Source organism: Capra hircus, chromosome 1, assembly GCF_001704415.2.
Source record: "Capra hircus breed San Clemente chromosome 1, ASM170441v1, whole genome shotgun sequence".
NCBI lineage: Eukaryota > Metazoa > Chordata > Mammalia > Artiodactyla > Bovidae > Capra > Capra hircus.
The window spans coordinates 36956878-36972215 of record NC_030808.1 but is presented as its reverse complement, the minus strand read 5'-3'; the positions used below and the strand labels follow the sequence as shown (position 1 = coordinate 36972215).

Below are 15338 nucleotides of genomic sequence, written 5' to 3'. Positions count from 1 at the left end.
TTTCTAAATGTTACATTCTAAGCCCACTTTTCCACTCTCCTCTTTAATTTTCATTAAGAGGCTCTTTAGTTCTTCTTTGCTTTCTCCCATAAGGGTGGTATCAGCTGTATATTTGAGGTTATTGATATATGAGGTTCAGTCCCTGGTCTGGGAAGATCCCACTTGCCTCAAAACAACTATGCCCGTGGGCCACAACTATGGGCTTCCCTGGTGGCTCAGACAGTAAAGAATCTGCCTGCAGTGTGGGAGACCCAGCTTCAATACCTGGGTCAGGAAGATCCCCTGGAGAAGTGAATGACTACCCAGTCAAGTATTCTTGCCTGGAGAATTCCATGAACAAAGGAGCCTGGCAGGCTATCGTCTGTGGGGTTGCAAAGAGTCAGCCGCGACTGGGTGACTAACACTTTCACTTTCACAAGGATAAAACAGGATATGGGATTAGGAGACTATTGCAATAACACAGTGAAAAGACGACAGCTTTGACTGCAGTGTTGATAGTAGGAGTGCTGAGAAGTGGTCAGATTCAGGGTATATTTTTAAGATCCAGCCTTTAATTTAAGATAGACTAAAACCTTTTGGAAATTCAGCATAAAGAGGGCCATAAAGACACCAAGATGAGTTATTGTCAATCTGTGGTTTTAAACTCTATCACATCCAATATACTGCTCTAAATATTATATTAAAAAGAATATAATTTATTAAAAATATGTTTCAATATGTAAATACTTAAATTCAAGTATAATATTTGTCAAAGCTTGCTCCTGTACATAGAATAACATAAAAGCTACAAATGAAGGCTTATGCGGGGGTGTTATTTTACTTTAGAGCATAATTTTTCCCTTCCTGTGGTAGTGCTTTGATATGCCTATTGTCTGGTTACCCTGATTGATAAGTAAATGCAGAGTTTGCATTTTGAGTCCTACAGTTTTACATGAGGAAATTGCAGCAATGGTTCTTCAAATTGCCTTTATAAGAAAAAAAATTTTATTGTTTACCACTACTTCCAATTTCTTTAGAAACCCAAACTACTTTCAAAATTGGAAAAACCCAATTTAATTTAATGTATTATGCTTTCTTATGACCTCAACTACTTTTGAATTTTGAAACAAAATATAATTTAATAAACATAATACTGAATGTACTAGCTTCTCTTATTTATATTAAAATTTATTTACATTATTGATTTCATATTTATACTATCAGACAAATGCAAAATAAGGGCACTTAAAAGTTTCCTAAGATTCTGTAGAGTGACTCTCTTTTTTTTAAACTGTTAATTTTATGGCACACTGGGATTGAAAGATATATATTATAAATGAATGTTTAAATGTGATAGAAAAATACTGATTTTTAAACTTTAAAATATGGTATTGATTTAGTTTTGATCAAGAATTATCACACTAAAATGAATTTTTATCACCTTTATACTAATTTGACATGTTAAATGTATTGGAACAAATTAACAAGTGCATTAAAATGATTACTTTGGAAAATTATGCACTGGAATAATAACAGGATTTTTCAATCTTAGTGTTTAATATGAAATGCAGTAATGTTTGGTTGTTTGATAATTTTTGTCTTTTTAATTGTAGGTCTCTGTGGAAGAATTAGAACAGAGTATTAGTGTAAAAATAGCTAAAGAAGCTGTAATGAATATAAATAAGCCTGAAAGCCTTTTTAAGCCCACCAATGGGTTTCTCGAAACCAAAGTATACTTTGCAGGAGTACCTCGGAAAGTGGAAAATGCACTCATTAGACCGGTAATGATCCAAGATTGTATCATTCATCATGGATGAAATCTTTCATCTGTAATAGATTTGAAAAATGTATTTTTTTGAGAGTCAAATGAAGTTATTTTGTTGAACACACCAACTGTGAAAACTTGAACGTGGAAAAATAACATTATCAACCTTTGAAATTATAGTAAGGAAATAAGAAAATGAATGTAGTGTTTTTGAGCCTGTTTAAATTCCCAGTATTACTCATGGAGAAGTAGATTTTTAAAAATTCTTCAAGCATCAGTTAAATATTAATATCGTAATAGTCCATACTCAGCCACTAGACATATAAATGTGTATATTTGAGTCCAAAAGTACATTATTTTCTAGAAGCCAGTCAAAGTAAAACTTTCTTAGGTCTGTTTTAGGACTAAAATTTGGGAGACAAGTATAGTATGTAAGGTGGAATTTTAAAAAGAAAATCTTTGATGGGAATAAAACTGCAGCCTGTCATAAAATGAAGCTAGATATAATAGATGATTTTTCTATATGTGTTTGTCTAACTTCTGTGGAAAAGGTTCATGAAGAAGACTGATCACTGACCTTGAAGAGTTTAAAATTTTTCATTTGAAGTCATGGATCTGCCAGTTTTACACTTACTGATTTAATTTAAATATTTACTATTTTATATATATTTCAGTTGCCTTAGCTTTTCAAAGATTTGTGATGTGATATAAAATCTGAGTTAGTTAACTCATGTCAGAGTGAATATACCTGTCCCTTTGAAATTGATAAATCAAGACATTTTAAAAGTAAAATAAATGATTCAAAAAGAATCAACTATCTGTGAAATGGCTACACATCTGAGTGTGGCTGGATGCTTTGGTGAGATTAAAGAATGCAAAACATGTTTGTTCCTGAAGAGGCTTCTATTTGATGGCAAGACAAACCTATGTTGTAAATACAGTTAATGAGAAACAAAAGCAGCTGAGAACCCAGGGCCACAGCTAAAAGCGTACATGGAACTAGAAAGCAGAAAAGTTAGTGCCCGGATGATACAGGAAAGTCAAGTGGGGCTTGAGGTGTTAAAAATCATTAGGATAGGTGTTAAAGATCATTAGGATAGGTGTTAAAAATCATTAGGATCCCAATGAAGGTCTCTGATGTTATAAATGCACTTTTACTGAAAAAGACTGTCATCTGCAGGAGACCTTGAAAAAAGTTTAGATAAAATTCTAAATATTTTAAAATGTCATCAAAGGAAGAATTTTGCCCTTAAATGAAAACCTGAATCCAGTAGTATAATCAATAAATATAGTAATATAATCAATAAAGCCCCCCTTTTTTAAGTTTAAAATGCATTCATTGGTCTATATTTTATATTGTTAGATTAACCCTCGTCTAGATGGGTGTATTCGAGGCTGGAATTTGATGAATCAAGGAACTTCAGGAGTAAAGGAAATCATTCAAGAAAAACAAAATAAGCATTGTCTTATCACTGTGGAGAGGGGTTCCTACTATCCTGGTACTGGAGTTGCTCAGTTTAGCATAGATTATAGTAAGTGATCTCCTATTGTATCTTTCTCTTCTCACTAATGTTCAAATTTATTCATTAACAAATAGCAAAAATTCCTTGCTGTTTTGAATTGAAACTAAATCTGTGTCATATCTAAAACTGGTCGTATTGATTGCTTTTTCTCTTAACTATGGATTATTTTTCTTCTGTATTTAATAATTTTTGGCTTAAAGGTGGGTGTCAGATAAAACAATAGAGACTGAGATAAGTCATATTAAAATTTAGAGATAAGCATATCTGTCCATTTGCTAGACTCTTAATGAGAGGGCTTGAATCAATCTAGTCAAGAGTTAAACTGCTTAGGTTTTCTTGTTTTCATGCTGCTGCTGCTGCTAAGTCACTTAAGTCGTATCGTGTCTGACTCTGTGTGACCCCCCCTAGACTTGTTTTCATGACTACCCTTCAGATTCCTTTAATATACATTGTGCTTAGCATAATGGCTGCTTTGCCAGAGGACCACTCTTTATCAATTTATACTTTTACCAACAGAAGAAAGTTTATGCTCAAGATTTGTTTCTAATTAGAGAGTTGAAAAAGTAAATCTTGTAGTTTTACTTATCCCAGTTTCTATTGAAATTGAATATCTCGGCATATTCTTACTAGATATTTGTGTATCTTAATTATTTTGTTGGCTTCTGTGTCATTTTCTGTTTTATGAGTTCATTATTTGAACTACTAACAGTATTTAGTATGAATTTAGGGTTAATTTGAATATCTCTGATTTAAGAAAAAGTCATATTTTAACTTTATTTGCAGCCTTAAAAGTATCACTACAGTTTCAAGGAAGCATCTTACTATTGCTCTCTGTTTTCTTAACGTAAATTAATACAATGTCATTAATTTTAGCTCTGTTCTGAATATGAAGGTTTCTTTTTTTTTAAATATGTTGAGTTGATGATTGAATATAGAAAGAAACTAGGCCCATGATAATTTGTTCCAGTGGAAAAAAAGCTCTGAAAAGAAAGTGAAAATAGTTTTATTGTACCTGAATTTACTTTCATAAATAACTAACTGGTTGTTTCACAGACAGCATAAACGTGACCTACTTTATAATTAATATTTAATGCTACATTATAATTTCTCCACATCTGCATGTTCATTTTGAGTTTGTTAATGTCCTACAGTAAATTTACTTACTTTAAAATGATTATACAGGGTTTTTTTTTTTTTTTTTTCCTCTTGGGTGGATTTTAAAGGATTATAGTGAAAAATGTAATAGTACTAGATGTGGCTAAATGGAAGAATATCTTGTCAAAGGACAATTATTTTCTCCATTCACATTCACCCTTTTAAAGCCTCAAAGTAGTATTTGGGCTATTGTTGTACATTTCTTTGTATTAAATGGGGAAGACTTCATTCAGATCTTAAGCTAATATTTTCAGATTATTAGTTTACAAACTTTTTCAAATTATTGGAAATCAAACTGTTTTGAAATCATATTAGTTCAGCAAATATTTGTTAAGTGACTACTGAGGAAAGCAGTAATGATAGAGACTTGCAGAGCTTGCCCTCTAGTTGTGTAGACTATTAACCTAATAATTAAGAAAAAGAATGTTAAGTATTATGATAAGAGAATTACAGAAGAGTTCCTATTAGAATTTTAAAGTTAACTGTTGACTTCAGAATATTTCTCTATTATCAAACCATCCCACACCCCTATGTATAGAGATCGGACTTTTCTTTCCCACTGCTCTAACCTAACTCCTATAAGGCAGAGAAGTACTGGGCTGGGGTTGGCAGCTGTACTCAGATTTTCCCTCAGAAATATTACAATAAATTTGTTGAACTTTCTTGTATTTTATAATACAACCACTCTGAGATTTGAGCATTGGAGAATATGTAAGACAGAAGGGAGAGCTGTTAAAGAGCAACTGGAAAATTCATAATAATTCTAAACACCACAATCCAGAATTCTGTTGTAGGAAAAACTAAAGGATGAGGTTCCATCTGTGTGTTTCTTGCCTGCATTAAAAACTATTTTCTTTTGCTCTGTTTTGCCTAGGTTATATAGATCACTGGGAAAGAACTAAATTCCTTAATATCACTCAAAGATGGCTTTGAATATTAATAAGATTAATTCCTCTGGTGCACTTAAGAGTACATTGATCCTGCTTCTGTTTCATTGTTTAAACAGAGAATGAATCCAATCCTGAGGCTTGGCAAATCAATGTGTCCTTGAATATTCGCCCATCAGCAGGCACTGGTGTTATGCTGGCCTTGGTTTCCAGTAACACAGTGCCCTTTGCCTTGTCCTTGGTGGATTCCGCCACTGAAAAGCTTCAGGTAACTTTACTCTGAACCTTTATGATCCTTATTTTGTAATTTTTAAAAAATCAGTAACACGGATAGAATAACAGTGTTTGCCTCAAAGTAGTCTTTTGAAATGAGATAACTTATATAAATGATTTGGCATGTCATTAAAGATTGAATAAATATTCATTATTGTTACTTTTTTGCTGGCTTATTTCCAAGGTTTGAACCGAGCAGTTAAGGGGATAGGGGAGAATGGAAAAACCTATGTATTGTGTCTATAGTTTAGATTAGACAGACTCCCACAAAGGCTGCTTGGAGCCTTCTCTGAGTACATAGAGATCCACCCTTATTCAGACTCTTTGAAGTATCATGGGAATTTATCTGTACTAACAGAATAGAAGTCAGTCTGATTGCAGTCCACTCTGAAATATTCAGTGTCTAATTATAATTTTTTTGTGCTTTCTGGTACTCTTAATCTTTTCTCCCATAAATAAGTTAGGAAAGACTAGGGAAAACTAAAACCAGTCTACTTGGCTTCCCACTGGCAACTCTGCCTTGAAATTAGAAGAACAGGAAACACTCTCAGATAAAAGAAAACATGAGAGTTATCAAAAGGGCTGTATTATTCAGCCTTCTGTTAGAGGCTAATAATTCTGTCCTTGTGTCATCCACAGTGGATTCCAACAAGTTACAGCAAGTAGCTTTCGTTTGTGCCATGGTTGACTTGGATGTTCTCTGTGGCTTGTAGAAAGAGACATATAATTGAATAATGCCTATAGTGATAAAAAGAGATGCTGTTTGCAACTTAAGGGATGGTTGTGGGGAGTTTCTGATGGTTAACTGTAAGCAACCTGAAAAAATCCTGTTAAGTTTTGTCTCCAGTCGACTACAGGATCTTGCTACATTTGGGTTTCAGCTAATTTGTCTTTTTTAAAAGCAAAACGGAAATCCTGCCTTCAACACTACATTCAGGTAGTAGAGGAGGTTAACACGTGCCATGTCCTTGATATTTATTTTATCTTGTCTGTGTTTTCTGTGTTTCTGTAAATACCTCAGACTATCTTTCTGCTATCTGGAAAGCATCATAACACCCACCTCCTTAGTTTTGATTTTATTTTCTTTCCTTTTCTATATTTCCTCTATATGCTAGTAGGCTATCTGCATAGGTGACTCTTGTCAAGGTGAGTAATTTAGTGTATCAGCAGTTTGAAACATTCAGAAAATAAATAAATAAACACACACGTATATATGTATGTATATATATTTGACAACCTTCTGATAAATACTCTGTAACTTACTGTCCTGGTTTTTCTTTCTCAGAGACTTCACTCAGTTGTCCCAAGTCTGCAGGATTTCTTGTGTGGCACAAATAAACCTTTCGGTCTTGCTGGATGTGCTTACTAAAGCACTTTAAGTTTTCTAACTTTTTTCCCCAACAAAGAATGATTCAGCTCCTTCCTTTTCCATATGTAAGTTTTAAAATTAGGAAGGCTCATAAAAAGAAATTTATTGCTTAAGATACTTAAGTTCCCATTGGTTTCTTGAATTTTCAGAACCTGCTGTACATTCACATCTTAGCTAAACCTGGAGTTTGTAAAACTAATGTATATTCAAAAATAATGATTTTGATAATAGAAGTTTTTTTCATTTAAACTTGAAGTCTCTATCATATTTTCCCCACCTCACTGAAATTCAGTTTTTTGAATTTTAAAACCAAAGTCTCTTTTATTTGGCATTACTGTTAGCATTTGTTTATAATGAGTCTTTGTTCTTCAGGATATCCTGGTATCTGTTGAAAGTATGGTAATAGCTCGGATAGAGGCCGAAAGTCTATGTTCCGATCAGCAAACCTTTCTGGAAATCAGAGTCAACAGAAACAATTTGGAACTATTGACTCAACTTAGAAAGGATAGCTTCCACTCTGAAGACTTTCAAAGACAATTTGCCATCTTGGATGAAGCAATGAAAGGAACAGTGGCCACTTACCTGGGCGGCCTTCCAGGTATCTTCTCACTTTGTCTTCAGTTTTAAAAAGTGTATTTTCAGTGAAATTGATAGTATTTTAAATATGCAATGTTAGTAAAACAGCATCTGTATATATAGAGCATAAGTAATTGTAGTAAAGGGGTATCAGAAGGGAGGAGAAAATTCTAGTAACCATTATTCTTTTTCTGGGGGCTTGCATAAACATTTTATTGGTCATTTTTATTTAATTTTTTTAATGGTAAACTGAAACTAACTAAGTTTTGATGCATTTGACTATCCTAGCGAGAAATGATTTGCCATTTTTATTTTATACTCACAGTTGTCTTCTCAGTTTAATATTTATTCTTCAGTTCAACCATCACTCACCCAATATTCATTAAGACCCTATGTCTCAGGCAGTAGAGACACATCAATAAACAAATGGATACAATCTCTGCTGTTAAGACCTTTACCATCTAGTGACAGAGGCAGATATTAAACAACTGATTAGGAAAATATTTTAAAAATTAAAATTTTCATAATTTCTATGAAGGAAAAGTTGGGGTTGCTTTTAGAGCCTGAAAAATGAGACCTTGATCTGGTTGTGGGAACCAGGAACAAGCTCTCTGAGGAAGAGAATAAGATACAGCTCTGATATTTGAAGGATTAAATGAAGTTTACCAGGTAATGAGGGTGGAGATTGGAGCTAGAATGCAAATTGCCCATGGCAGAGTGGAAAGGGGTTGACATGCTTGAGGAAGGTATAGAAGGTCAGTACCGTGAGAGCACATTGAGCAAGGGGGTGGTCATGCAAGAGGAGGCTGTGAAATGGGGGGTGGGTGGGATGATTATAGACCTGGTTCAGAGTCCTGCATCTTATTGGAGCCGTAAAACTCGTTAAAAAAATTTTAGACAAGAAAGTGGTATATCAATGATGCAGTTTAAAAAAATCCCCCTGCATGCTGGATGCAGATGGACGGGGGGGATATAAGTGGATGAGGTGAGTTGGGGGCTAATGAAGCAGTTCAGATGAAGAAGCAGTCACAGTAACAGTGGTGACAACGATACTGCCTCCAGTGGTGCTTAACGCACAGTCTGGGCATTGCTCAGAGTGTTTCAGGTGTATCATTTAATACTTAAAGTAGTCCTGTGAGGAAAGTACTTTTGTTATCTCCATTTTGCACATGAGGAAGCTGAGGAAGCTGTTGGACTGGGGTGATGTTGGTGGAGATAGTATACAGTGACTAGATTGGAGATATATGTGAGAAGCAAAGCTAATAGAAATTAATGATTGAAAGAATCTCTTAGGTATTTGGCATGAGCAGTTGCATAGGTGAAGATTCCATTTACCAAGATGGGGAAAACTGGAGGAAAAGTGGTTAATATGGAAAAATATGACATTGGCATCAACATTGCACTTTAAATGACAAAAAGATTGAGGCAGAAAGTTTTTTACAAACATTTTTGAATAGTTTGGTGCCTGAACTTCTACTAATCTTTAAAATACTTGGACTGCTCAGTGTGTTCATTTCCCATATATGGAAATTTTCTCTAGGTTTTGGGGGAATATAATAGACTGTAGCAGAATCCCCTGGTGGTCCAATGGTTAGGATTTGGTGCTTTCATTGTTGCACGTGCATGCATGCTAAGTGGCTTCAGACTTGTCTGACTCTTTGCAGCCCCATGGACTGTAGCCCGCCAGGTTCCTCTGTCCATGGAATTCTAAAGATAAGAATACTGGAGTGCTTACCATTTCCTTCGCCAGGGGGTCTTCCTGACCCAGGGATTGAACCCACATCTCTTGCATTGGCAGGCACGTTCTTTACCACTAATCCACCAGGAAAGCCCTTTCATTGCAGTGGCCCAGGTTAATCCCTGGCAGGGGAACTGAAATTGCCAAGCCAAGTGGCACAGCCAAGATATATATATATATATATATAAAAGATATAATAAATAGATTATAAAAGTTATAAATAGATCCATTAGATAGCTATATCCATTGATAGGTATACATGCATAGTTACATTAATGTGGTTAATTGGAAGTATAATTATGGTTCAAATGACTAAATTCTAAATACATTGAAATCCACCTACTACCTTATTCACAAATTAGTTGAATGTAATTTTAGGAAATCAAACAAACAATGAAAGAGTTCAGAACTAAAAATGTCAGAATTTCTGTGGTTTCAGGACTTTGTCAACAGCACTGAGGACTAATTTTAAGCAAGGTGTGTTTAGGAAGCATGAGAAAAAATTGAGAAAAAGTTGAAATTGAGACATGAAGAGTGTGAAGGAAAAAGCAAGAGAGCTGCAGAAAAACATCTATTTTTGCTTTATTGCTTACTGAACCGAACTGAACTGAAGAGTGTGAACTAGGGAATGGATAATTTCTTAATTGATATGCAAAACAGACATGCTAAGTCACATATTATGAATTAAAAATCAGGTGAAATAGATGATTCCAGGGATATTTATAACAATGGTATAGACTATGATAGTCAGCCAGACTTGAAACTGTTTCTTAACAAATGCTGAGCCCATAGAAAAGTATGGATTTATTCACTACATTGGCAAGTTAGAAGTGGGAAATTTGAAGTATATATATATATATACATATATATATATATATAAAAGTATATATTTGTATAAGGTACTGAGGAGGAAGAATAAGAGCTGAAAAATATCCATTGGGAATTAAAAGTTATGGAGATGAGATGCCAAGAAAAGAGGAAGCAAGTAGAGAGATGGCTGTTTTGAAGATGAACCATAGTTCTCAGGAATCCAAGGATGTTGCCTAAATATTGAGTTGATAAGGCGAGTAAAAGTGTAGTAAAGCCTTGAGGCCCTATTCACTGAAGTATTATTAAAACTGTTATTTTTCAGAACACCAAACATTACATAATAGTGAATTCCCTATTATGACCTGCTACTGTATGCTCAGCAAGACACTATTTCTTTGGAAAATACAGAAATCTACTTATATTCCAGCAATTATAAAATAGACATATTTATTGTGCCATTTAAAAAAGATTTCCAAATAGCTATAATTTTGAATAGAAAAAAATGTCTTAATAATGATTAACCTGTCGCTCAGATTTAAGGAGAAAATAAAGTAGAACACCACAAGTAAGAATATGCTATTTTCTACTCTTTCTAAAGCATGTTTATCTGAGGTTTGGCTGGAACTTTTACAAAATCAGAGGAACTAAGCTATGCTGAATTTAGTACCAAACACAACACCTTATAACACTGAAGTCAATTAATATGAACTTATTGAACAGAAGTACATTATTGACTTTTCCTTTAGGATTAGAATTTAATTGAAAATGAGCAGTCTGAATAATTCCTCTAACTATAAGCAAGTAAGATGCTAAAAGTCTTGGGCTAATATTTTAATATTCTGTTTTAACAGATGTTCCATTCAGTGCCACACCAGTGAATGCCTTTTATCAAGGCTGTATGGAAGTGAACATTAATGGTGTACAGTTGGATTTGGATGAAGCCATTTCTAAACATAATGATATTAGAGCCCACTCGTGTCCATCAGTTTGGCAGAATATAGAGCATACTTAAGGCATTTTTTTCTCTGCTGATAATATCTTTTTCCTGTGTGTAATTATACTTATGTTTCAATCATAGCTAAAGTGTTTTACCTACAATGTGCATATCTCGATTATTTTGTGGTACTTTAACCTTCCTGGAATTTAAAAAGGTCTTTTTTCAAGAAAACAAGATTCTCTTGTGATATGAATCACATTAAAAATATTCTTACCTCTGTTGCTGTCTAGAAATTAATGAAACCTATAAAAATTTTTAATTTGAATTTTTTGTGACAAATGACATTTCTTCTTTTTTTTATGTTTGTAAAAGTAAAGTTTAATTTTATCATCATGAACTAGGATTTAATCTGTTTTGTTTGCGGGAGGGGAGGCAGGGGGAGGAGTCAAGGAAGTTAAACCTTTGTTAGAATCCAAACAAAAGTACGTGTGACTTAATTCCGTTGTTACCAGTCCTCTGAAGTCAGTCTTCAAATAAGGGACCTTCTGCCTGGTGTAACTCGAACCAATAGGAGACCGAGTCTGGTTCTTCAGAAGCAAAGGAAGGTTATCCTTGCATCAGAGAATGAGAGGTGGGAGTTCTAGTTCTAGAGTACAAGCTCCTCTGACAGGCTGTGGGCCGGGCTGCTTTTCAGGGATCTCCTTTGTAAAGTGGGAGGAGGGTGGGATGCAGTGGGAGGCGGTGGAGTTCTAGCAGAGCAGACTCGGCTTTGCTATTCATGCTCCAGAACACGGTGTGGAGGGAAGCGTCTCTGCACAGGGCCCACCACCTCCGCCATCTTGAATGGAGGGTCCTGCTTGGTGTTTCTGCACACAGGCCCCTTACCTGAGGTGTTGGCACAGCCAGCTCACAGGAGGAACTCTGATCTGAAGGGCTATGTATGAGGCTGCTGTTTGTGGCTCCCCTCTATGCAGCCCCCTGTGAACAAGTGAAACTTAAGCACAAAGAAAAAGGTTAGACTTTATGTTATTACCCAGACTCTGTTTTTATATCCCAGGAACTGTTAATTGGTTTTTGCTGCTGACACTGTTGATCAGAGGAGATACTTTGTTTTCATTTTTTCTTAATGAAAGCAGAAGAGTTAAGTGTGAATTAAGTGTGAATTGAGTGGAAGGCCTTAAAGCTTTATTCCAAAACAGTCCCTCAGGGAAACCAGCTTTGAATTCATCTTTCTGTTTTCACATTTGAATTAGATAATGAGTGGGCTATTACTGAATTACATAATGAGTGGGACAAATTTTCATAAGAGCAGCACATGAATTTTGCTGGTTAGGGACTGGATTTTATGAGGCTAATATACTGTGTTGGAATGGGTGTAGAAACCTGGGGTGGGTACATTCCTTAAATCTGGCTGCGTGAGTCACACAAGTGTAGATGAGGAAAGCAGAACCTGCCGATGGAAAGAACAAATGAGAGAATGAGTGATATGAAAGTTTCTGGTTTTCCCGGAATCAAACCTTAATTACCAGAGTACAATCCCAGAATGTGACTGTTGAAGAACAAAAGGAGCTATGAAAACTAGAACAAATTTTAATGAAAGGATAACCCACAGAGGGACACAGTTAATATTGTGTCTTTGTAATATCCTTGCCTGGAGAATCCCAAGGACGGCGGAGCCTGGTGGGCTGCCGTCTATGGGGTCGCACAGAGTCGGACAAGACTGAAGTGACTTAGCAGCAGCAGCAGCTTTAAAGTAAGGAGGTAAGATTTATATATTTATTGGTAATGCATTTCAAGTAGCAGTTTTATTCTTCTCAAACCTACCATTCACATTGGGTATGTATTAGGTGTTTCACTGAGTTTTGGAAAGTAAACTTTTTTCCTCTATAGACATATTATGTAAGACATAATTAACTGGTGATATTTTGAAAATTTATATGAATAAAATCTATATTCTATCAAGTCTTTGAAGAGAACATAAAATTACATAATATTCATGTAACTCTGATGCAGCACAGTAGTGTTTTAAGAAAGACAAATGAATCTGTAATATTTGATTAGTAGTTATGGTTGAATTGTGGACTGGAGCTCAGAAAGGAAAGAGAAGCGAAAGTAACATGCTGAGTGTTTGACACATACCAGAAATTGTGCTAGATCATTTTACTGGATAGAATTTCTCCCCTGGCTACCACCATGCATAGTGGATGGTGAATTTCAGTGAGCGACTATTGATAATTACAGTGGTGTAAATAAGTAAGTGAAGACGCTCAGTCGTGTCCGACTCTTCACAACGCCATGGACTGCAGCCTCCCAGGGTCCTCTGTCCATGGGATTTTCCAGGCATGATTAATGCAGTGGGTTGCCATTGCCTTCTAGAGTTATACTATTACAATCATTGATCATATATCAAACTATACATTTGATCAACTGCTTGTAAATAAGTAAGGAAGTAGTAAAACTGGAAGTAAATGGAAATTCTTAAAAAAGAAGAAAAGAAAAAATGAATTTTCTTTCAGAAGGAGTTCTCTAATTCTCATTTAATCATGCCCAGATACAAGGGTCAGTATGGGGGTCAATTTCACTTTTCCCATGAAAAACAGAAACTTTCCAACATGCAGTGATCTTCACAGAGGTTCCAGAGACTCATTTATAAACAATATTTATCTTTGAGATGCACTTAAACAATGGCTTAGAAAGAGAAAGGGTCTGGATCTTTGATCTTTATCTTTGCCAGGACACACAGGCTCTTAAAGAGTGGTAGAGAACAGTGGTTTCATGAAGGACAAATAGGATATTTGGTGCTTTTTGAGCTGTGTATATTGAGAAAATCTAAGTGACAGGGTCATTACAGAGTCCCATACACCTTACCATTTGCAGAGATGGATTGCATATCAGTGAAATAACGGTTAATTTGTGAGAACAGAGTTATTCACCTTTTTCTCCTGTTGGAAATTGTAATTCGAGTCTCAGTCACCATATGTGAGTCTTATAACGTATTTCAAATTTTTTATTTTTCATTCTGGAACTGGTATTATTGCTGGACAGAGGACTTTTTTCAAAAGTGTGCTTAATAATTGCCTTTATTTCTTTTAGAAATCCCTTAGACCTTTAATCTCTATAGTCAGTATAGAAGAAGACTGTGTTATTTAAAATATTTTCACTTCAGATGTCTTGATACCGTTACTGATAGTATGAGCTTGGGAGAAGACAGGGACTCTGGAAACTCCAGGGACAAGTGTTATAAAAATCTAATTTGTTCATCAACAAATATTCTTCAAGCACCTAGTCTATGCAAGTGAAACTGAAGATGGTAAAATGTCTGAAGAGCTAATTTCAACTGAATAGAAAGTGGTAGTACTCAATAGCCCTGTGAAAGTTAAAGTGTTCATCTCTCAGTCGTAATCCAGCTCTTTGCAACCTCATGGACTGTAGCCCGCTAGGTTCCTCTGTCCATGGGATTTCCAGGCAAAAGTACTGGAGTGGTTAGCCATCCCTTTCTCCAACCCAGGGACTGAACCTGGATCTCCTGCATTGAAGGCAGATTCTTTACTGCCTGAGCCACCAGTTTGAGGTAGACCTCAAACTTGTGTTCCTTGAGCAGTCCTTTGAGATTGTGTCAGAAATTGAAGCAATACAACTTAATCATTGTTCCTATATAGGAGTAGTTTGTTTCTCACAAATAAAACTGATTTGACAGTGATCTTGCGCATGGGTTACTTGCCATAGCAGGCTTCTAGCTTTCACAGAGAACTTATATTTGAAAAATAATTCTTGTCCTGTAGAAGAGGCATTGGTCAGAGGTTCATCCAGTGATGGGCTTGGGTCCAGCCCAGCCCATGGTTATCTTGCAGTCATGTTTACAGAGTGTAAAGGTGAGGAGCAGTTACATGAAACAGCATCCTATGAGGCCAGATTATCAAAACAGATTATTGAACCAAGCTATGTGAAGCAAAGAGGATCAGAAATAGAGGGGAACTGAGCTTAGAGCAGTTTGAAACAAGTGGCAGGACACTGAGGCTGGGAGATAGTTCCCGAGCCACAGTCTGCTACTTTGTCAGTAGTTTAGACCTGCAATTACCTTGTAGATAAGAATAGCATCCAGAGAACTTACTGACTCAGTCTTTGCTGACCTACTTCCCACGAGAAGCCCTTTCCGAAAAGAATCCTAATTCTGTGAGAGAATAATGTGACAAAATTTGAACTTTACTAGTGAGAAATCATCTTTCTTGCTCAAGTTTTAAATGGTGGAGTCTGAAGTCTCTTTCTGTAACTTGTCTCTAGATGGAAGAACCACTTGTTTAACTCTGATTATTTCTCTAAACTGAT

At 35.5% G+C, this 15338-nt stretch overlaps 1 protein-coding gene across 1 annotated transcript in view; it reads left to right on the top strand.

Annotated features, from left to right (window-relative positions):
• The window catches only part of PROS1 (protein S (alpha)), a 68729-nt gene extending 57320 nt beyond the window's left edge, over positions 1-11409 (top strand). The window contains exons 11-15 of the mRNA XM_005674804.3: positions 1593-1760; positions 3108-3276; positions 5429-5577; positions 7324-7549; positions 10927-11409. Coding sequence (XP_005674861.1) covers positions 1593-1760; positions 3108-3276; positions 5429-5577; positions 7324-7549; positions 10927-11087 — 873 coding nt within the window. The 3' untranslated portion in view covers positions 11088-11409. The remainder of the gene's footprint in view (positions 1-1592; positions 1761-3107; positions 3277-5428; positions 5578-7323; positions 7550-10926) is intronic.